Genomic DNA, 24,688 nt, shown 5'->3' on the forward strand with positions numbered 1-24,688 from the left:
CGCTAGGATTGGTGCGTGAGTAAGAGTCGCGATACTATTGGACTAGGGATCGGACAGTGGTAGAAAGGACTAAGGGTTCATAAAAGGCAGGAAGATGTATTATCATTCACCCGAGAAAAAGAAAAAATCTGTGTTCAGTAAAATAAGAAATTTGTTCGTAAAAGACAAGGAGATTGTGACTAGGGAGGGACAGTTACTCCCTCCGGCAAAGACCCCCGCATCCTTCATGGTTGCAAAATATGGGTACCATACTTGTATCTGGTTAGATAATTGGGCAAAATATACAAAGGAAGACGGAGTCCTAGCATTTCCAGAGGATGGGTCTTTTAATTTGGCAATATTAAGGAACTTACGGGAGAGGATGATGAGCTTAGATCCGCGACCTAGACCTACACAGTTCGAGGCATTGACAGAGTGGGAAGATGAGATGCATGAGCGAGAAAAACAGAGAAATGGCACTAGATACCGGTACATGTTTGGACGGCCAAATGATCGGGAAACACATAGTGATCGAATGAGAAGGTGACGAGATGCTAGTATGACAGAAGGATTATTTCCTGTTAGAACAGAAGGAGAAAGTGGAGGAAGAAAATGCCTAGGAAAGAGAAATCATGTAGAAACCCGGAGGTATGGGGCTAATGAAACTGATGATGATGTCCTAGATGATATGTTTTACAAGAGCCCACCTCCGTACAGACAGGAACCAGACACGCCAACCACAGGCACACCAGTAAGGGAGACTCTGAGAATCATTAAAACAGAAATTGTGACCCCAGAAGTGAAAAGAAGAAATTCATTTAAAGAAAAGGGAAATAGGGTCGAGAACGAAAATTCTAGAGAACTAGCAGAAACCACATTGGAATTGACAGAGAAAATAAGGGAATTGACGAAAAATCTAGAAGCAGTTACAGTCCCTGTGACCATAGGTCCTGTTATGCCTATTTTTGAGAAGCAGAAAAACAGTGAACATGGACTAACAGTTCCGTATGTGAACCAAAGACCGGCAGAACAGCCCCTGATGAAAACGAAAGAAAGTTCCTGGGGACATGCTATGGGTAAAGGTGAACTACATGTGTCAAAGAACCCATTTTATTGTTCCGATACTGCTGAGAGAAGCAGAAGGGTAGAAGGAACAATGTTAGAACCACAGAGACTGACAGAACCAGGGAATGCAGAGAAATCAGTGAGCATAACTACTGAAGAATTGAATGATTGGCTAAAAGGTTTGCAGGATAAGGAGAAAGAATCACATACCATTGATGTGGCAAAATTACGGATGGTGTTAGAAGAATTGATTGTAGGGACCATCCCCACAGAAAAGCTGAAAAATTACCAAGATGAGGAATTGCTATTCCTCTGTAAAAGTGTCACTTGGAGAGCAAAGAATTTACATGACAGACTGACAGAAATAGCAAGTGAAATGGGAATCGACATGGACAAGGTAAGAGCTTTACAAAAGCCATACCGAGTGGATTTTACAGAAAAAGACATCGAGAATATGAACGCTGCAGGACGGATAGGGCAGATTAGGGACATAATCACGGTATTGAGGAAATGGGGAGATGTGGATAAATGGAAGAGCAGGTGGTATAGGAAGCGGGATGACACCTCAGACAGAACATTTCCAGCATTTCCTGTAAGAGAAAAGGAGAAGGTGGTAATGGAGTTCCCTAGCAGAGAGATTCCAGGAGGGGGATATGTGCATGTCCCATGGACCAGACAAGACATTTTGTCATTTACAAAGGACTTCCCTCGATTACGGGAAAAACCGGTCGAGTAGTACCGACAGGTAGACAGATTTGTGAAATTGTCAAAAGTGCTGTGGATTGATTTGAATAGTCTGTTTGATATAATAGTGCCAGCAGATTTGTGGGCAGAATGTAAGATAGTCATAGATTGGCCCACCAAAGAATACCCGAGTGATCCCAAAACAGGAGCCCCAGAGGTGATGAAAAAATACGAACAGGTCATGGCATTCTTGAAGAACAAAGTGCCTCCAAAAGAAACAGACTGGGTTAAAATAGATCGAACACATCAGGAAGCGAAAGAGTCAGTTCACGCATACTATGAGAGGCTAATTTTGGCTTTCAAACAGTTTAGTGGGGATGACAGTCTGGGAGAGAAGGACCTGAGTCAATTTGTGTACAGATTTGTGTATGGTCTACGTCCGGAAATTGGGGACATGATCAAACAGCACACCGTGGACTGGCAGAGCAAGAAAATAGATGAGATCATGAGGCATGCTACATACTTTAATGATGAAATTGAGGCAAAGCAGTGAAAACTAAAAGAGAAGGCAATGTGGGCTCAAGTGAAGGTTGAGCCCACAGGAAGCTCAGCTCTTGCTAATAATGAAAATCCGTCATTAAATCCACAGGTGCAGTGTGAGGGAAGTGGCCCGTCGCCGCAACAGCAGAAGGCTGTTAATCTACAGAATCCGGTGCCAAAACCGCCCTTACCACAGAGCCGGAGTACACAGAGATATAGCAAAGAAACGGGATTCTACAATGAAGAACAGGTAAACAAACCGCAACGCGCGAGCGCTGTGTCACAGTATTGGCTGCAACATGACGAAAGTGAGCCAGAAGAGATTTATTGACGGTGCCGAAAAGAGGAAGCAGAGTGCGTACTTGGCGCATCTCTAGAAATAGATCAGACAGGACCATTTGTAGATGGGAAAGTTAATGACGAAAACATTACTTTTCTAGTAGACACTGGAGCTACACGATCCACTGTCAGATCAGCAGATGTGAGAAATCTTCCTCTTTCGGATGAAACAATCCAAGTAGTTGGTGTGTCTAACACCCAGATTAAAACGTACCTTACTGATCCTGTAAAAGTCAGAATAGGGAAATTTGCAGACATGCATCGATTTGTGGTGTGTGACACCAGTCCTGTGAATCTATTAGGGAGGGATTTGTTGTGCAAGATGAATTGCACCATATTCTGCACACCAGACGGAATAGCCTTTGAAACACCAGATGAAGATGTTCTGTACAAAATGACTGTAGCTAACCGAGAGTGTGAGGTTGCTGGAACCTATGCAGTATTCAATCCAGATAAATTGCCCCCAGAATTGAAACAGACAGTGAAAGCAGCAGTCTGGGATTTTACAGGGGAAGATGTAGGCCTAATGAGAAATGTAGATCCAGTGAGAATTGCTGTAAAGGAAGGAGCTGTTTACCCAAACATTCCGCAATATAGACTGACACCAGAAATAATAGCAGGAGTGACCCCGTTGATTGAGAAAATGATCCAGCAAGGAGTGCTGAGGGAGATAATGAGCAGTCCATGTAACTCGCCTATCATGGGACTGAAAAAGCCAGTGGGCAATTCAGGATTGTGCAAGATTTGAGAAAGATTAACAAGATTGTTGTGTCATGTTGTCCCATTGTTCCAAATCCATCAGTGATTTTGTATCAGATTCCTCATGATGCAGAATGGTACACAGTAATTGATTTGTGTCATGCTTTCTTTTCCATTCCGTTGCATCATGACAGCCAACCGCTTTTTGCATTTCGGTTTGGAAACCGTATTTTGGCATGGTGCCGAATTCCACAGGGGTATACAGAGAGCCCCTCCATTTTCAATCAGTTATTAAAGAAATCTCTGGAAAGTCTTACTATGCCTGAGAGTTCAGTTTTAGTCCAGTATATTGACGACCTACTGGTGGTGTCAAAGACACGTGAGGCCTGTGAGACAGACACCATAGCTTTGTTGAATCATTTGGCAGATGGGGGACTGAAGGTATCTCCAACAAAATTGCAATACTGTAAGAAGGAAGTAATATACTTGGGTCATAATATTGAAAAAGGCCTGAGAAAAGTAACCATAGACCGGATCAGAATCATTAGAGGAATGAGAGCTCCAATGACCCAAAGAGAGGTGAGAATGTTCCTAGGAATGGTTGGTTACTCTCGTCAGTGGATAAGTAATTTTTCCCTGATTGCCAAACCATTGGTGAAATTGACAAAAAGTGAGGTAAAAGACCCCCTTGAATTGAACAAAGAAGAATTGGCAGCATTTAAACAGTTGAAGAACAGTCTTTGTGAAGCCCCTGCGCTGGGTATGCCAGACTATGAAAAGGAGTTTGAGCTATACTGTAGTGAGCGAAATGGATGCGCACTTTCAGTGTTGATACAGAAACATGGAAGGCAAAGGAGACCAGTGGCATATTTTTCGTCAATGTTAGATCCAGTGGCGATAGGTTTGCCAGGATGTCTGAAAGCAGTAGCGGCCACATGCCGAAGCCTAGAGCAGAGTGAGGGAATCGTGATGGGGTATCCAGTAAGAGTGTTTGTACCCCATAGTGTGGCGATCCTTTTAACAAGGAGTCGAACACAGTTCATGTCACATAGTCGGCTGACTAAGTATGAAAAGGTCATTCTAGGTGCAAACAATGTGAGTCTGGAAAGATGTGTGAATGTGAATCCAGCTACACTTTTGCCTGATGCAGAGAGAGTGGAGATAAGAGAAGAGGCTGATCATGATTGTCTGGATGTACTTGATTACTGCACGAAACCTCGTCCTGATATAAGAGATCTGCCACTGCCAGAGAGCGATCATGTGTTTTTTGTGGATGGATCATGTTTGAGAACGGAAGAAGGAGTGTTGAGCGCAGCATATGCAGTATGTACAGTTTCAGCAGTTATAGAGGCATCGCCCTTGAAAGGAGTTAGATCCGCTCAAGTAGCAGAAATAGTGGCATTAACCAAGGCATGCAAGATTGGGAGGAATGCGAGAGTGACTGTGATGACTGATAGCCAGTATGGCTTCGGAGTTGTCCACGATTTTGGCCAACTATGGCTGCAAAGAGGTTTCCTGACCTCAAGTGGAACTCCCATAAGGAATGCAGAAGTGGTGGGAACATTGCTTGAGGCGATACAGATGCCCAAAGCATTGGCTGTGGTGAAATGTGCTGCTCATGGACAGGGTAGTGATTACATCACTACCGGGAACAGGTTTGCCAATGACATGGCTCAGTATTGTGCTCGAAACAACTATTCCATTAATCGGTCAAAGGAAAAGGAAATGTCTTTTTGCTCCATAATGTTTACTAACGTTGTGGGAACATGGGATGAAGTGAGGCAATTGCAGGATGAGGCAGGGGATGAAGAAATGAGGCAGTGGGTAAAAGCAGGATGTGCACCCCGGGAAAAGGATCATGTGTGGGTTTATCGGGATGGAAGACCAGTAATGCCTGATAGCATGATGTCAACCATGGCACGGATGTATCATGGCCAAGGACATCTGGGAAGGGATGCCATGATAAGGGCTTTTAAGCAGACCTGGTACAATCCAAAATTCAGGTTGATAGCAGAAAGTCTCTGTCAAAGATGTCTGACCTGTCAGCAGTACAATACTGGAAGGAAAACTGTGGTGAGTCTAGGCACCATAGGTCGAGAGGGAGGACCCTCCCTTCACCAGAATGCAAGTGGACTTCATTGAAATGCCCCCTTATAACAAACTGAGGTATGTTTTGGTGGTAGTTTGTCTGTTCTCTAGGTGGGTGGAGGCATATCCAACAAGAAGAAATGATGGAATCACAGTGGCCAAGCTATTGTTGAGGGAATTCATCCCAAGTTACGGGTTTCCAATAACCATAGAATCAGACAGAGGAGGACACTTCTACAATGAGATCATGAAATTGATTTGTGAAGCATTGGGCGTACAACAAAAACTGCATTGTGCCTACCGACCAGAGGCTTCTGGTGTGGTCGAGCAAATGAATGGTACCATCAAAAATAGAATTGGAAAAATGTGTTTAGCCACAGGGTTGAAATGGCCTGATGTCTTGCCTCTGGTTTTGATGACCATTAGGTCTACTCCAGACAGAACTACAGGTTTGAGTCCACATGAAATCATCATGGGACGTGCCATGAGACACGTGTTTGTACCAGTCAACAAGCTGATGACTATAACTGATGACATGATTTTGGATTACTCTAAAGGCCTGGCTGACGCAGTTCATTCTGTGTTTCACCAGGTTGGAGCGGATGCCACCACACTTAAAAAGAAACCAGCCCATGATTTGAGCCCAGGGGACTGGGTGAGGATAAAAGTCCACAGAAGAAGAAATTGCCTGGTTCCAAGGTGGGGAAGGCCAAGACAGGTCATCTTGACCACAACAACTGCCGTGAAGTGTGCAGGACTGAAAAACTGGATACATGCAAGTCACACTCTGAGAGTTCCAAATCCAGCAGACGGCATTGGGAAAGAATACTTTGACGAATCAGAATCAAGTGATGAGTCAAGCAATGAGAACATAAAAACAAAAGAAAATCCCGAAAGGGGGGAGAACGAGCCAAGACTAGTTCAGACCCCCAGAGAGGAAAGTCTGAGGAAAAGATTGCAAATTTCAGACAGTTCAGATTCTGGAGATGAGCAAAACTCTAATGGTGAACACAGAAAGAAGAAAAGAAAAGAAAAGAATGTCCAGTGAGAAGTAACATTCACCTCAAATGAGAGAGTAGGAGAAATTCCACCAGAGACAATACTGGAAGAAGAAGAAGGGACAGTCACAGAAAGAGAGGGACAGATTGCGGAAAACCCCCGAGGAGGTGTAGGGAACTGCAACACCCAGTTAGGTGAAGGGACAAGTAGTCAGCAGGAAAATTGCGTGCCGGAGACCCGAGGAGGGACAGAAGTAGGGCCAACTCAAGAGGTGGTAAAGGAGATTACTGAGACTGAAAAATCAAACGAGACAGAATCTGAAGACAGTGAAACTGAAATACCAGAAGGTCGAGTTCTGAGAAAGAGAACTTGGATTGAGGAAAGAAACGGCAAAGACGGCAAAGCAAGAAGGAATGCTAAAGGAGATATTTGGCCAAACAAGATAAAGAAACTGAGATACAGATTGACACGAGCTAAACCCTCAGAGGCTGAACAAGTGAATGAAGTAACCAGCCAGCATCCAGAAAAAGAGGGAGAAACAGAAGTGCCAGAAGTGTACAAACGAACAAGAAAGCCAAATCAGAAGTATAAGTCACCTGAATGGACATACGTGGCACTGCCTGAACAGAGAGAAGAGGCAGATAGTCAAGGAAATCCAGAGGAGACTTGGCTGAAATTGATAAAAGAAGAAGAAACAGAGGAAATCCTGAGAGTTATCTTATCCGACATCGGAGAAGAAGCGGAAGATCAGGAAATCCTGCATGTGGATGACGAGAAGGAAGTGAAAAACGACGAAAGGCCGAGCTGAGTGATTTAAAATTGATCCTTGTAGGAATACACAAAATTGAATAAGAAATTTGGAGTATTTGGATCACTTGATAGGGTTTTAGCTCTTGTAGGAAAGCTACAAGAGGTCGAGTAGAAGAGGCTAAGTCAAAAGACAGGGTTATTTCTAACAAAAAGGCTAACATACATGATAACAAGAGTAGATGTATCTTCATGAGAAGATGGTGCAAGACATGTTGCTGTTGTACAGGACTATTGATGCTTCTTTGGAGCGTACTCGCTCTTTTGATCTCTTTCAAGGTAACTTTGGATACACTAGCAGGACATACAGAGAATATGACTAATATAGTGAAAAACTCACAAAAGGTAATACCGGTTAGAACAAGCACAGAGCATGTGCATCAAGATAGGTCAATAAATGATTTTTCTAGTAATGTGTTTTCGAAATTGTTGTATGAATATGTTAAAACAATGGAAGTAAGGGATTGCTACGTCTGCATGCAATTACCTGCATCTGTTTCAGAAGGGGTGACTTGTCATCACCTCCCAGCAACTTATGGAATAACATGTAGCGTCTTAACTAGTATATTTTATCAAGTAGGAAAATTAGAGTATAATTTGTCTAATATAGATAATATTCTTGGACGATTGCCCATGAATAAAAAATTAAATCCAGCTAAAGATGCTAATGTATTAGGAGAAATTTTTATAGAAACTAAAGGACTAACACTAGAATATATTTTTAAGAACAATTTAAGTTGCAGTTTGAAACAAGAAGAGAAAACATTCTTGGATATGGTTGAGGAGAGGAGATTGAAGATACACAAGAATGCAGAAGGACATGAAGAAGGGGAAAACATTTGGGCAATAGATGGGAACAAGGAAATGAAGGGAGATGCTAGACCAACAATAGCTATAGATTCACCACAGAAAGGCAAATTATGCATCACGAGAGAAAGATCCCAATATGATTACATTTATATAGGGACAAGTGAGTGTCATGATACATATTTCATTGCATCCGGATGGGGATTTAGAGGTGGAGAAGACCCAGTTTTTCCTGGATTGTATTATATTTGTGGGAACAAGGCTTATTACAGGTTGCTCGACCATTGGTATGGCACATGTTATGTAGGCCTGGTCTTTCCAAAAATCTTTCACATGGATGGAGTAGAAAATAGTGGACCAAATAACCTACTAATGCGCAGCAGAAGAGAAACTTGGTTAGAAATTGTAGGTGATATTTTTGGAGCCTTGATACCAGCAGTGGGAATATCTTGGAATGCAAATAATATTTGGAAATTGTCGACCATAGTGGATCGCTTGTCAACAAGCACCGCTGGAGGTTTCCTTTTGGTAAACACTGAAATGGTTGCTATGCGTGCTATGATTATGCAAAATCGACTTGCCCTTGATATCTTATTGGCAAAAGAGGGTGGAGTCTGTGGAATGCTGAAAGTTCAACATTGTTGCACTTACATTCCTGACGAAAGCAGAGATCTAAAAGTCTATATAAAGAATATTACAGAATTGCATGATGAAATAAAACCACTGGAGGTTGAAAGTATCTGGACTAGAATTAGTAATAAAATGGCTGCTATTAAAACTTACTTAGGTAAATTAGGTAGTACTATAATAGGGAAGATATTATTCCCATTAACCTGTGTGATTTTCGTATTATTATTACTTAGATTAGGATGTATATGTTGTAGATATAGAAGAAATAAAAATAAGGTTAAAAGAGAAATTTACAAAAGGAGGGAAAAGAAACCAGAAAAAGATCTCAATGAAATAGAAATGGAAGAGTGGAAAGAAAGTATGTATGATCAAACCAAGAGAGAAGATGAAAGGAAAACAGAATTTTAAAAAGCAAAAAGACATTTCAAATTTTCCGCAAAAGGGGAAATAAATGTAAATTTGGTGGGTTTTTTTGGTGATAAATCACCAAAGGGGGGATTGATGGAGCGGGTAAAATAAAATATTTTGGTATACCCAATCCATTTATATATATAAGTTTATATTAAAAGACTAAATGATTAATTTTAATTATTAAACAGTGTGCTGTGATGAACTAACCAACTTTATTAACCAAGAGAAAATACGTGGGAATGCATTTGCATGGCTAGAATAATAAGTGAACTAAGTTTATACGCATATTAAATTTCATGTTTAGTTTAAGCAGTGTTTACGTGGTTTGCGCTTAAATAAACCAGCATTTAACGGCTTTAAATGTTGCATATGGCTAGATAAATGCATACACATAAGGGTATTAGTAAGGGAATAACACTGTTTTAGCCATTTCTATGTATTAATTGCGATTTTGTGTTTCCTTACTTAAAAGTTGACTATTTTGGCCTACTAAAAGATGGCTGCCGATTGAATCCTCACTAAAGTACATGACTTCATGCACTGAACCATGGAGGAAGGCGCCTGCACTGACTTTATCGTAACTTTACCATGAACTTTTGAACCAAGTCCATGAAGACTACTCTGGGCGAGATGCCAATGTCCCTGAACGTGGAGAAATTGTTGCCAATATGGATACATGAACTACCTTTTTCAATAGACTGATACTTTCTTGACCTGGGAACATCCTTTCCCACACGCCTAGAATTGATCATCATCCGTATGGGAACTGTGGAGAATGTTTCATAATGTATTGGAACGAGGCTGAATTTAGCCAATCAACGGCCTGGAAAAAAAAAAATGTAACTTGTATATGTAAATTTTGGTATAAATATTAGTAGTCTAGAGATGGAAATTAGGTTACCACCCAAAGAGCTTGTGACGCACCCTGATCGATGCTACTCTATGCGGCACTCCACGCTGACAGCAGAGGACGGGACGATAGAATCTCTGATGAATTTCTGAGGACCAATTTCTGACTTAGAGCACGACAATTAGCCAGAATAGGTAATTATGACAAAAGATAATATTGCATTGTTAGGATTTAACCTGAAATTTAATTAGATAAAGAAAATTCATTGTTTGAAGAACTGTGTCGGGTGGTTATTTTTATAATGTTTTATTAATTAATATAAGAATTGAAGGGTTGTCTATCAAATACCAACTCAACTAAATGATCCGATCGACCTCCGGATGGAGGGATTGTTAGGGTAAATTTAATAAATGTGGTTTTCCTCCATCCAAGGAAAAGAACTGTAGTTCGGGATATTTGAAGATCCCTCTGTAGGCACGGGTAGATTGATGAGAATGAATGTTGGTGTTATGGGCCCCAACAGCGTGTGATGTGTGTATGCGTGTATGACTGAGGAATCATTCCGTCAGTGGAAGCAGGAGGAGATTTTGTGTTCTGAACTGCACCACATGCTCTTGATTTGGGTGGCAGGATTTTTTCTCCCCATGGTGTTTCTTTTGTCATTTCCAGGAGGACGAAAAAATATGTCACATTCAGTTGAGTATCCTGCTTTTCCTCATAATGAAAAGTTATGTGTTTTGAGGTGTTTAAAGATGTATGAGGAACGTACTTTGAGTCACAGGGCCGATCCATTAGGGCCCTTGCTTTTAGTTATTCAGAAACCATTCAAACCTGTTTGGTCAGCCACGTTGGCCCGATGGGTTATGGCAGAAGCCGGTATTGATGTTGCTGTGTTTGGCGCTCATTCAGCCAGAGGTGCTATGGCGTCTAAAGCTTTTATCATGGGTACTCGCCTAGAAGACATTCTAAAAGCTACGGATTGGTCTTCCGACTCAGTATTTAAAGTGTTTTATTATAAACCGATACCTCATGTTTCTTCTGTTGTTGGTCAGCTTTGAACCAGCATACTCTGAGCCTCCGGTCCTGCCATAGAATACAAAATTTTGCAGCATTCGCGACAAGAATTTTTGATTCTATTAAGGACACGGACGCGAGGATTATCCCACCCATTGGGGCAGGTAAGATTACCACTGTAAATTTGGTTATTATGCATTATCTGTGTGTTTTCCCTCCCTTTTATTCTAGGGTTTGGTGTACACTGTGCTCAAACTTGTTTCTAATTTCAGGTGCTGATTCGAAGCAGATTTAATTCTGCGCTGCGGCAGGGCTAGGAGGTCTTCGCCTTGGCTGTTGGTTTCCTGTTGGAACCTTGTTGGAGATACTCTCCGTTGAGAGGTGGACTGTTATTTACCTATTTAACTTTGGACTTTTCAGCTGCGTTTCGCAAAGAAAGAGGCAGTCAAGTTGGAGCTTTGTTAATTCGTATACTATGGACGATGTTCATTGGTTGTTATTGGAGGCGTGGTTCAAAGCCTCATGGGATATGTAGTGTGTTTACATGTTTTTACTGTGTTTTCATTAGCTGCTGTTTGGGGTAGTAAAGAAAAGAGAAGCATAATCCTTGCCTCCGTGTCCTTAATAGAATCAAAAATTCCTGTCGCGAATGCTGGAAAATTTTGTATTCCCAATATTATCAACTCTCTTTTCGCAGTCATTTTTTATCAAGCATCTATCTCAAGATGCTTTTCCATTCCTCCCTATTATTAAGTCCATAAATATATGTCTTAAATTTACTCAAGAAGAATTATTCTCTGCACTTTTGTTTTTTATCAAGGTCGCCTCCTCTAGAGGTTCCTGTAATATTTTCCAATATACACCACTTGATGTCTCCCACTTTATGGTTACAGGTAGCCCAATGTTCTGTTAAGGGCGCATTCATTTTGCCTTTACACAATGCAGACCTGTGCTCGCTAATGCTTATCCGTACTTCTCTGGAGGTTTCACTCACGTATCCTTTATTACAGGGGCGTATGATTAGATACATTAATTTGTTGTCTTATAATTAAGCATGCAATTGAAGGTATGTTTAATACCATCCAATATAATTTCCTTGCCTTTTATGATGAAGCTAAAATTCGTACAATTGCAACAGGGAAAATTACCCACCGCTTTTTTGTTTACATCTATACTTCTCTGTTGGGCCTGTTTAGGTTCTCTATATGTCTGCACTACAATGTTTCTTATGGTTTTATTCCTGCAATAGGAAAAAAGTGGTTTTCTAGCTCTTCTTGATCTTTTTCTGACAGTAGTCACCAGTTTTTATTAATTAAATTTTTTATTTTGTTACTAATATTAGAAAAATTCATTACACACACTATTTTGTCACTATTTCTATTCTCTGTCAGTAGTAAAAAGGAGTTCCCTATTAAAATATTTCGCTCTTTTATAAGTCTGTTTAATTTTTTGGGGGGGTAGCCTCAATCACTTAATTTATCTTTCAGCATTTTAGCGTGGCCCTCGAAGTCACCTCTATTGGTACAGTTCCTCCTCAAACGGAGAATCTGGCCATAGGGTATATTGTCTTTTTGGCATCTTGGATGATTACATTCATAGTAAAGAATCGTATTTCTGTCCGTGGGTACGGTATACAGTTCTACCTCCAAACCGCTATAATTTTAGTATTCAAGGAGTCACAGAACTCCTGACTCATGGTGGATGTATATTTTAATTTTGGCTCTCCAACCAACTTATGAAGCTATCTAGACTGTCTTTGTCGTCTTCCCAAATGAAGAACACGTCATCTATGAAGCGTGACCAGTTTGATATATTCTCATAGAAGGGTGCTACTTTATTATAAATATGTTTCTCTTCGAACGCTCTTACATATAGACATGCCAGACTGGGAGCGCATGTGGCTCCCATGCTAGTCCCCTTAATTTGACAAAATAAATCCTGGGTAAAAAAAATATTATGTTTTAAAATCAATTCAGTAAATTCAATGATTAGAAGGGCTCTTTCAGTTAGATCCCCATTCTCATCCTGAAATAAAACCTTGATAGTTTACACAGTGGCAGATTGCCGAATATTTGTGTATAGTGCCTCCAATGTCTCTTGACACCAGCCACAGGCAGTTAGGATCAAACCTAATTCCTTCCACTTTTCCAATTCATGTCTGTAGTGTCTTTTATATAAGACTTTTGCTGGGATACCATAGGTCTGGGGTCTCCAACCGGTCGATTGCGAGCTACCGCTAGCTCGCCGAGACCCTGTGAGTAGCTCGTCCCGAGTGCTGCTCAATTTAGTAGCCCATTAGTGTTGTTTGGGCTATTTAGGCTTATTTCAGTGTCCGTTGCCCGCCGTCACCCAAAGCAGCTGCTCCGATTGGCTTGAGCTTAGCTGGGGTGGAGCGGGCCGAAGAGGATGATGTTCCTCTCCTGCAGTCTTGTGACAGGGCGTGCGCAGAGTCTTATGACTGTTTACGAGCCCCCTGCCTTATCCTCACTGGCACCGCACTGTCCATTGTGCGAGTGCGACGGGTGCCAATGCGGAGCTCAAGCAGGCATGGCAGGGTGGAGCATTGTGGAGCAGTTTGCAGGCCAAAAGTACTGCCGGGACCCCGCGTACAACTTTCCACCAGATTAGCAGCAGGTAAGCCACGACATTCTTAGTTTAGGTCCCCCGGTAAAAAGAAATCTAAAAGAGTGAAGTCATACCATGCATGGATGTACAGTTGCAAGGCGAGTTTTAGGCATGAACTTCAGCAGTCAAGGGAAGGACCATGTGTTCGCCGTGGAATGGTGACGAGGGCCGGTTGCACCAAGGGATACTGAGTGGTGTGGCTGGGGGAAATGAGCTGGAGTGAGGGAGAGACAATGGGCAGGGGAGGGTCAGTGCCACAAGAGGGAGGATCAGTGGAGGTCGTCGAGGAGGGTCAGCTGAAGCGGAGGAGGGGACTTTGCAGCTGGTGCAAGAGTTTTGCACCCCTTCCCCCTGACACCCTCCTCCCCCTTTGCACAGGCCGGGCTCGGGCACTATCAGCTCTGCGACCACAGCAACAGCGGGACAGAGCCAGAGAGGGACGGGGAAACCAGAGCGAGACCGGAGCAAAGCAGGTCAGGACCGGGTCTAGAGACCCGGAGTCCGCTCGGGACATATTCGGGGCCAAAACCCGCACGGAGTTAACGTTAAGGTGGGACAAGCACCCGTTTACAGGGCAGAACCAGCAACACCGCGGCATGCAAGTCATGCAAGGCGACGAGAAGCGGAGACTCCTCCAGCCCAATAACCAGTGGATATCTGGCACAGAGCTTGGCGATTATGACCGATGCTGCACACCTGTTGACTAATTTTGCCAGCATGATGATCAATCTCTGCGCTATAGATGTCATCACGGCCAGCAACCAAGACCATGACCATGAACTTTCGCTGGCACCGAGCTGAGATACTGGGGGCTTTGCGCTCAGTTCTTTCCATCTGGGTGGTGACCAGAGTCCTGGTTTACTTGGCAGTGGAGCGGATAATCCCTGGTGAGTACGAGATTGAAGGAGGTGTTATTATGCTGATCACCTCAGCGTGCGCTGTAGCAGTTAACATCATAATGGTGGGATTTATCCTGCATCAGACCGGGCATGGTCATAGTCATGGCCCTACGGAAGGATCACATGAACATTCGCACAAGACCACCCCCGAGAAGGAGCAGAACACCAGGGTGCGAGCTGCCTTCATTCACATTGTGGGGGACCTGGTGCAGAGTGTCGGGGTACTGGTGGCTGCTTACGTCATTTACTTCAAGCCAGAGTATAAAATTGTGGATCCCATCTGTACGTTCCTCGTCTTCTCCATCCTGGTCCTAGGGACCACACTAGACTAGCCATACTGAGGGGTGTGCTGCTCGTACTGATGGAAGGGACTCCAAAGGGCGTAGATTTCAATGCTGTGAAGGAATCTCTGCTGCCCATCCCGGGGGTGAAGGCGCTGCACAGCCTGCACATCTGGTCACTAACTGTGTTGCAGCCAGTGCCATCGGTGCACATTGCGATCAATGAAGATGCTGATGCCCAGGTATTGCTCAAAGAAGCCTGCACCCAGTTACAGAGCAAATTTAACTTCCACACCACGACAATCCAGATTGAGAACTATTCCGAGGATATGAAAGACTTCTCTGAATGTCGAGACCCCTCCGACTGAAGACCCCCTGTTCGCCTTCCGCAAAGAGGCTTGATGGACCTGTGCAACACAGCTGTGTGTGGGAACAACTGTAGACAGATGGAGGTGCAGGAGGCCTTTGGACTAAAACAACTTTTACACTGATGCTAGCTTTCTGACTCCTGCCTTCACTTCAATATAACATCCAATAGTTGTCACCAAACTCCCCTGCCATGCCCGATTTAAGCTTCTACCTCTCAAGCTGGTCGATTCTGAGCCTGTGCTGACTGAACCAGAGGTGGGCTGGACCCCAATTTGCCTTTTCACTGGCCACTGTGCACTCTTCAGGGACACAGGCAGCTCTGGCCTCTCCACAGTGAGGCCTTGACTGCTCCATGGTGTCGTGTGGCCACTCGGGATGTTATGTATTGGTTGTTTTGTGGGCTGTTTGTGGGACGATTTTATTGGTTGGTGGTCTGTGCCAATGCTTGTCTGTGGATTTTTGGCTATTTGTGTGCCGATTTTATTGGCTGGTGGGCTGTTTTTTATTGTTAATTTTTCTGATAGTACCAAACATTGCCTGCTGCAAAGAACAAATAGCCTAGTCTTCCATACCTTGAAAAACACCTACATGTCTAAGTTTAACTTATTTTGCAAATGTGGGCCACTTTTTTTAGCTATTTGATTTGCCTGCCCTATATTTAACAACAAAACATAACCGGTCTATTTTCAAAGCGCATGATTACCCGAAGGTGTCCTGGCGCTGAATAACAGATGTTTATTGTTACCCAGCTCAATGGTACTCATTTTATCGACCTCAGATGGATGAAAGGCTGAGTGGACCCGCTGGGATTTAAACCTGTGACCATGAGGTCAAACACAGGCCCCTGCAGTGGCTGCTTTAGTGCACTGAGCCACCAGATCCGGCTTATGGGGCTGCTTCTAATTTGGTGCCAGGGCCTCTTTTCTGTCCCATTCCGACAAGCATTGGCCTTCGCTTGCACGGCTTGTGCTTTTGTTGTGTCACTGTTGTGGCTTGTGCTTTAGTTTTTTGTCTCACTGTCGTGGCAGTGAATGCACTGCATGTACATTTTACATAATAGGATGAATTTCTACTCTTTCCCTGCACTGGCACACAAACTGCTGCCCCCTAGTGCCAACACAGGCACCCCTGTGCCATGGTGCAAGGGTGCCTGTGTTGCAGACAGATTTGTTTTTACACAGGAAGGGGCACCTTCTTGCACAAAAACAATCCTCTGAGGCAGGTCATTTTACTCTTTCTATGTGTGCTGCAGAAGGCAGTGCACATGTAAAAAGGGGAAAAAAAGAAGCAATAAAGGTATTTCTCCTTATTACGCATCACCTGGGGGGGGGGGGGGCATAGCATTTTTGACGCATTCCCTGGTCCACCACTAATAGTGAATCTGAGAATGTTCCAAATTAAAATCTATGGGGGGATGCGTGGTAACACCCATGCTCCACTCACGGAACGCCTCGCTGGGGTAGAGTAACGCAGCACATCGATTTGCGCTGCCTTGCCTCCATATCTATGAGGCCATTGAAGGCCACACAGGGTGGCTTTGTGTGGCCTCATAGATTTTGTACAGTGCACCCTCAACGTATGCATTTCAAGGTGCTGTCATGTGTGATGATGAGGAAAGCGGAGGCATTGTGTTGCAGTATTATTAGCGTAGGTAGGGCACACATACTCAACATTTTTACTCTTGCTTACAGCCTTAACAGCTAATCGTGGATGAAGAGCCAGGCCCCTCCAAAAGGGAAAGAGCAAGACTTACTACTTCCATCAAGAGTGGGAGAACACATTTTTATTTACACAAATTAAAGACAACTGTGTATGTTTGATCTGTGGAGCAAATGTTGCAGTGGGAAAAAAGGGCAATGTTGAGAGGCACTTTTCAACCAAGCACATGCATTTTGAGAGGAAGTTACCTAAAGGAAGCAGCTTGAGGTCACAAAAAGTAAACGAACTGAAATCTGCATTGCAGACACAGCAGTCTTTTTTTACAAAGCCCACAAAGAAGGCCACTGCGGCTACTGAAGCATCTTTTGTAGTTACTCATCACTTGATTAAGCACAAAGCAACATTTTCAGATGGAGCCATTGTGAAGGAAGCAATGCTTCTAATGGCCCAGTCCTTATTCAAAGACTTTAAAAATAGCCCTGAAATTATGTCTGCCATTTCAGATGTGCAGTTAGGGACGGACTCTATGGCAAGAAGGGATTCTGCATTATCGTCCAACATGATAGAGCAGTTGGAGCGCGATTTAAGGACATGCAAATACTTTTCTCTTCAATGTGATGAATCTGTTGATGCAAGCGATATTGCACAGTTGGTTTTAGAAGATTTTACTGATAAAGAGGAATTTTTAACCTTGTTGCCTTTGAAAACCACAACCAGAGGATCTGACATTCACAATGAGGTGAAAAATTATTTTGTGAAACAAAATATCCCATTGAAAAAGTTAGTGGCGATAACCACTGATGGCGCACCCGCAATGATAGCGTGTCATTCTGGCTTCATTGCCAATTGCAAAGCAGATCCAGATTTCCCTCCGTTATTGATCTACCATTGCATTATACATCGACAGGCAATATGTGCCAAGGTAATGGGTTTGATCATGCGATGACCCCTGTTGTTAAAATTATTCATTCAATTCGTGCAAAGGCCAAGCAGCACCGAACCTTCAAATTGTTCCTCGAAGAACTATCAGCCGAGTATGGTGACCTTTTACTGCACACTCAGATCCGATGGCTTAGCAGTGGAAAAATGCTGCAGAAATTCCTTTTGCTATTGCCAGAAGTCAAAGCTTTTATGGAATCTAGAAATGAAGATACCAAACTGTTGTCAAACACTCAATGGTTGCTCAATTTAGCTTTTTTGACAGATGTGACAGAAAAAATAAATGTATTGAACTACGAGTTGCAGGGCAAAAACAAGACAATAACCAACATGGTAAGTTCTGTGAAAACTTTCAAATCAAAACTTAACCTTTTCATACAGCATGTGCAGAAAAGAAAGATGCAGCACTTTCCCTCTGTGCTCCAAATCCTTTCAGAAAACAAAGCTGAGGCTGAGGTCCTGGACATAGAAAAATACAGTAGCCTCCTCCTGAGGCTTAATCCAGAGTTCAGTGACAGAATTAGTGATTTTGAGCAACTGGAGCCCTGTGTGATGTTCACTTCAAACCCCTTCATGGAAGTGGATGTTAGTGACATTTCTGAGAAAATTAGTGTGCTTTTGAACCTTGATTCTGCCACCATGGAAATGGAGATTGGCACACTTCAAAATGACATTGAATTGAAATCAAGGCAATCTGACATTAATTTCTGGAGTCTTGTGGATGCTGAAAAGTTTAAGAACATCCAAACAGCTGCATTGAAACTTTTTTCCCTGTTTGGCTCTACCTATCTTTGTGAATCAGCATTTTCGCATATGAACTTCATAAAATCTAAGTTTCGCACACGTCTAACTGACGAACATTTAAATGACTCCATAAGAGTTGCCCTCTCAAGCTACACCCCAGATTACAAGGGATTAGTGGACACCATGCAGCGTCAAGTCTCTCACTGAAATAATGTGAATGCATTTGCAATCAATACTTGTTCAATGACAGTTCCTGGTGAAATCCCAAACCTAGGTATCTGTTTCATTACGAACACCAAGATTAAAGTCGCTGCAGAGAAGAATCTTCAGCCCCCAGTTTTTGTATTAGTTGAACAAAAACAAAGGAAAATGTACTGCAGGCCTGAGGGAGATAAGTTCCATCAGTTGTGGGGCAAAGTTAGGGAGAGGTCCCGGGTTCTGTATACAAGCGCTCCATTCCGGCTGAGTTGAGGGTGTAGATCAATTCTAAAGACTAGGGTTTCCATTATGTCATTGCTTAATTGGTCTAGAATTGAGAAACATAGCGGCTGCCTCCCACATCCAGGGCTATTGTATCACACAGGCACAGCCGCTGGTGCAACGGCGCCTATGTCGCAGGCTGTATTGTTTTTGTGCAGGAATGGACGCATTCCTGCACAAAAATGATGTTCTCCTCTTTCTCGGTGTGATGGAGAATGCAGCCGACAGGGAAAGAGGTAAACATCGTTTACAGCCTGCGACATAGGCGCCGCTGCACCAGGGAAATACAAATATTTCTCCTTGTTCCACCTGCTCTGGGTGGGCATCATTTTTGTCTCTTCCCCAGGTTTACATGATTAAGTAAATCTGGAGCATCGTCAAAATCCATGGGTTGTGCATGGGAAAACCCACTGTAGCCCCCATGGAACACCTCCCTGGCACGAAGTAATGCAACACAGTGAATTGCGCTGCCTTGGCTTACTCCATGTGTCCACGTGTTCCATTGTCAGACACAAGCTCTCTGGAAAGCCCTTCAATTTCAAAAATCCTCTCCAGAAAAGCGATCACAGCTTTGGTATCAGGGGATGACACAAATTCAAAATGGTACCATTTTGAATAATAGTCAACACACACAATCACATACTTCATTGGTCTCGGGAATAGATCAAAATGACCTGCAAAATCCAGTGATATTTTCTCCCATTGACCATCAGGGAGCGGAACAGCGTGTGACTTGGTTTTAGTCATTTTTCAATATTTCTCCGAAACCAAACACAGATCACATTTAGCTATCCCCTTAGTAACCTGAGCATGCAGTCCAGGCCACCAATAATACTGTTTGATGTTGCAGTTTGTTGCCGACCCTCCCAAATGCCCTTCATGGGAAATGTTGAACAAGTTCCTAAGATTTTCAAATAAAATCAATAAGTCATGTCTAGGAAGAAAACCATCAGCCATGGAAAGTTTATCAGACACTTGCACAGAGGTCTTATGCCCGATGCCAGATTCTTTCCTTGGGCCAACCAGCCCTCACACATGTAATAACATCCTGCAATATTGCATCGTTGTCTAGGGCCTCAACCATTGTTGTTTTAGATAGCACACCCTTCCAACCAGCACACCCATGACCAACGAGTGCTTCAACACACTCCGCATCATCATCTGACTGTCTTCATCTTCACACCTCAAAGGCATTCGTGAAAGACAGTCGCCCTCGCATCCCTGCTGCCTGGCAGGTACTTAATACTGATGGCTTCCTCGTACTGATTCCAGTGCGCATATATATCAAAAACCTATGATCAGTGAAAATGTCAAATTGTGTACCCCAGAGGAAAGTCTTACATTTTTCCACAGCCCATGAACAAGCCAGAGATTCCGGTTCTATTGTGCTGTAATTCGTTTCAGTTGTAGTAGACAAGGAGAAGTGAAGGCAGTGGTGTGTTGCTTCATGTGAACCCACTGGGTTATCGCTGCCTTAGTCCTGGCTGGCCAGCATCAACCATTATGACACTGGGCTTCCCAGCTGTAAAGGCAGACAGACCAGGTGCAGAAGTAATTCATGCTTTGATCTTCTGAAAGGCGTTGTTCGCTTCTTTGGTCCAACTAAATCTTTGCCCTTGTTGAAGCAGCCTGAGGGCGGAATCACTGTGGCATAACCATGAATGAACCGTGAATAATACTCACAGAGGCCAAGGATAAAGCGCAACATGTCTGTTTCCAGGTGGAGTGGTTTCTGGTGTGGCCTGTACTGATGACATGTTGGGTTCAATACCCTGATCTCAAATGCAGTGTCCTAGGTTAGCTAGCTGATGAACTAGGAGTTTGCATTCTTCCTTCCTCAAGGTGTTGCCAACATCCTCAAATATGCGTAAAACTCTCTGCAATATCAGTGTGTCCTCCCTGACACAGCTGGCAAACATCAGAACATCAGCCAGGAATCCCAGACAAGATGAAGTCCAGAAATGTCTTAAAACCCCTTGCTTCAGAGGCCAAACCGAAGGGCACGTGCAAGAATTTGTAAGCACCACAATAGAGTAATTAAGGTGGTAAGGTCTTGACACTTCCAGCAGAATCTGGTGGTGGCTGATGTGAGGTGTAGCAAAGAAAATACTTTCAACTGTCCCAAATTAGCTAACAGTTCCTGTAGTTTTGGCCATGGATGACAGTCAATTATGCTATTATGATTGTTTGTGCGTAAATCCACGCAAAGGCGGGCTCACTATTTTCTTTCCCTGACAAATACGACTGTGCTAACTTACTCAGAGGAATCCGTGGGTTGTATAGCCTCCTCTGAGCATCATGTGTCCAACAGCTCTGTGGGTTGTATAGCCTCCTCTGAGCACCATGTGTCCAACAGCACTTACAACTCATTCTTTACACTCACAGGAGCAGGTGTCACCTGCGAACCACAGGGTTAGACGCCTCCTTCAGTTTTATGTGCTGTTCAAATTTAGTGATGTCACCTATTTTTTCAGAAATAAACAGTGGGAATTTGGAGCTGACATTATCCAGTAACAACAACTCATCAGATTCAATGAATGATACATGGCCGTCTGCAACAACAACACAGTTACCTGACCCCGGAATAAACATTATACCCAACCTAGCCTGGTCTTGCCATCCAATAATGTTTGTCCCCTTGACCGCCACATACATTTCTGTGATGATTTTCCTACACACACAAGTAAGGACATCAACAAAATACCCCAGTATGCCTATATCCAGTTCCCCGAAGTCTTTGGGGTTGACATCAGTTTTAGCTAAAGGGACATTGATCCACTTCTCATAGTAAATGAATCCAATATAATGGTGATCGGAGCCCCTGAATCTGCCATCACGATTCCAGAGTAGCCCCCAGTGAGGGCCGGGCACCACAGACCTTTGGCTTCACTGGTGACACTTGCCCAAGGCATGGCGGTCAGAACCACTCTGGACCAGTCTCAGCACACTGCTCGGTGCCGGACTCAACACTGATAACCCTAAATGGAGCGCTAGAGTTCCTGCAGGCGCTTTGAAAATGCCAACTTTACTGCATTTGTTACACTTTTAGTTGCGAGCGGGGCATGTAGGGTTATGTGCTAAGTGTGATTTAACCCCACTATGGAAGCATACCCCACACTTTCCTTCAGAGGAGCTTTCTTTACCTGTTCTTGGCAGAAACAGCAACAATGGACTCTGCCCCACCAGTGGGTCAACAGCCGACACTATTAGCAGAGACATCAGAAGGTATAAGTTTGCTCGACACCACAGCAATGCCAATCACTTCAGGCAAAACAGATCTAAGTCCTTCTGGAATATTCTTCGATGCGCAGTTATAAACAAACGTAACAATGTTCCTGCTAACAGAGTGAAAGGGGCTTAAAACCACAGGGCATCTGTTCCGATAATCAATTCACTGTAAATTATGGCGGAGAAGATGTGGCCTAACAGCCAGAGCTGCAGACTTTGTAACTAGGCAGCCAGATTCGAGTCCGGCGAGGGCTCAACAACCTATCGGTCTCTGCAAACAAATAATCTCCTAGAAAAACGAAACAAAAAATTTACCTAACTTTGTGCAATGTAATCTGGTGCTCATGTAACTGGTTGTAAAACAATTCTGCACTTTTTACTAATACCATCATTTATTCAAATGAGAACAACAATGAAACCATTTAAGACAGAGCAGACATGAGACTGGCTCTGATCCTAACGGCTATGTTGAAAAATGAAAACAGCGATGTGATTAAGCATTCACTAAAGACATGAATTCCCCTTTAGGACCGAGTTTCTTCCCTTATGTTGACTAATGTCTGGACTCCATTTTGTATTGTCATGTCTCCACGTGCTCAGCACGAGAAGAGTCCTATCTTCTTGTCAGTTGCTCTCGTTATCTGCCTAGTAACAGTCTATAAATAGCTCCTTTGTCCGTCTGGCGCATGCCCAGACTTAACCACATCTGTTATCAGTTAGTCTTTGCTTGACCATGTTTTCGCGGGCTTAAGGAGTGTGCTAACTCCGCCCATATATTGATTTTGTCTCGAAAATGTCCATAAAAGGCAATATTCTTTGCTTCATGTTGTATCCACCCACTTATGAGCCCCTCTGTTGTGTATAAAAGGGGACCGTGTACGCAAGTTCTTTGTGCTACTCTATGCAATACTGAAGAGTGTTGTATGGATTGTAGGACCACCCTTAAGGGTTAATAAACTCTGTTTTTGTACTTTGCAGTTTCCGTGCCAACTTCCTTCTAGTTTCCGTTACAGGAGAGCGAACCCTTGTATTCTGCGGGCCTAGCTGGGGCCTGTATTCATCAATTTGCGCCCGTCACGTGGGGCTCATCGGCGACTCGGATGCTCGAAGGACTGGTCGTGACGAAGGTGAGGAATTTGGCCGGGGATGTGATCACTGCCAGAGGCATTTTAGTCCTGGCATCCCGAGGTTTTCTTCCTTCCCTTCCGAACTGACCTTCTGGGTGGTGCCGGTCCTCGACTGAGACCTCTTCTGTCGGTTTTGCCGTGACAGCCGTTTGGGCGAATTTTGGAACTTGGCAGTTGGAACCTGGACACTCTTGATTGGTAAGAACCGTTGTACGGTACTTGCTCCGAGTTTTGAAGCCTGGGTTGGCCATTTGAGTTTGATTTGTGATGACCGGTCATATCTTGTATTGATTACTGTGAGAATATATGCGTTGCAACACATATAGGCAGGTAATGTGGAGATATTTCTCCGGAGCTGTGTAAATTTGAACGGCGCAAAGTTTAAGTGCCATTTTTTGATAATACTGCATATTTTGCATTATTTTTGAGCATGCCTGCTTTTAGCGCACTCCGTAAGTGGTGCTGCTGCTTTGGAAACCGGGTAAACCTCGAGGAATCTGCTCCAGCTCCCCCAGAGGGGACTCCTAATAGGGATATGTATGTGAAGCATGGTCTTTCTTCTATAATGTACAGCACAGTATGGAGGAAATACACCAAAAAGGATCCTGAGTTGCGCTGGCCTTTGTATGGATCATTTGATATGCGTAAGATTGAGTATGTGGAACAGTGTATGTGTAAACGGCGTGCTCGGCAAGACATGTTTGAATGTGTACGGTTATGGGTGAAAGAAGTGCGTGAGCAAGAGAAACGTGAGAAAGCGCTGATTGATAAAGAGCAACGGAAGAATGATCATGTGCGAGCGCAGGAAGCGAAGCGTCGGGAGGGAAGAGAACTGGCGGAGAGATAAGAGAAAGAGCGTAGGTTGCAAGTCTCGGGCCAATATGCTGTTCGGCAGCCTCTTTATCCTGTCCTTACTAATCTTGATGATGATTTTTTCCTATTAGATCGTTCCCCGCCACCTTATGTAGATGCGTCTGCTCCGGCAGTTCAGGATTCTGGATCGGGTAAAGCTAAGATAGACACGCGATCCATGTTATCTCTTGAGCGCTCGGGTGAGCTTCGGAAAATTTCTTTTCGTGCAGTCTCGAATAAGATATCTTCTGCAGCGCTATTACCGATTCTGGAAGGATGGCAGGATAGGGAGAAGTTGTATTTTGCTGCCATTTTCTCTGATGAAGTGGTTGCCGCCTTTCGAAAATATTCTGATGTTTTTGAGCCACAGGAGATAGTGTCGGATTCTAGAGCACTACGTAATGGTACTTTCTCTCCCTCTCAGGTGCCTGATGCGGTCCGACGGCTGTTTGCGCTACGGGATGAGATGCTTCAACTGCGGGACAAAGCGCGCCGGAACAGGGAGGAGGAGAGCTTGACCTTGCAGGCGGACGACCAGCAGCCGTCTTCCTCCCAGTCAGATAAGAACGAACT

General features: G+C 43.6%; 1 protein-coding gene and 1 pseudogene across 1 annotated transcript; both read left to right on the plus strand.

Annotated features, from left to right (window-relative positions):
- Positions 1–1,432: 1,432 nt before the first annotated feature.
- LOC146822441 (proton-coupled zinc antiporter SLC30A2 pseudogene) lies at positions 1,433–15,172 on the plus strand (annotated as a pseudogene).
- A 2,515-nt stretch (positions 15,173–17,687) lies between these two features.
- LOC146822442 (general transcription factor II-I repeat domain-containing protein 2B-like) lies at positions 17,688–18,635 on the plus strand. The gene has a single exon (XM_085610054.1). It carries the CDS (start codon positions 17,688–17,690, stop codon positions 18,633–18,635), a length of 948 nt encoding a protein of 315 aa, XP_085466180.1.
- The last annotated feature ends 6,053 nt before the right edge of the window (positions 18,636–24,688 follow it).

Source organism: Triturus cristatus, chromosome 6 (genome assembly GCF_964204655.1).
Source record: "Triturus cristatus chromosome 6, aTriCri1.1, whole genome shotgun sequence".
NCBI classification, from domain to species: Eukaryota; Metazoa; Chordata; class Amphibia; order Caudata; family Salamandridae; genus Triturus; species Triturus cristatus.

Bases quoted from the DNA above. Each gene is read 5' to 3' on its own strand.
- LOC146822442 (XM_085610054.1), top strand. From the start codon at position 17,688: ATGACCCCTGTTGTTAAAATTATTCATTCAATTCGTGCAAAGGCCAAG.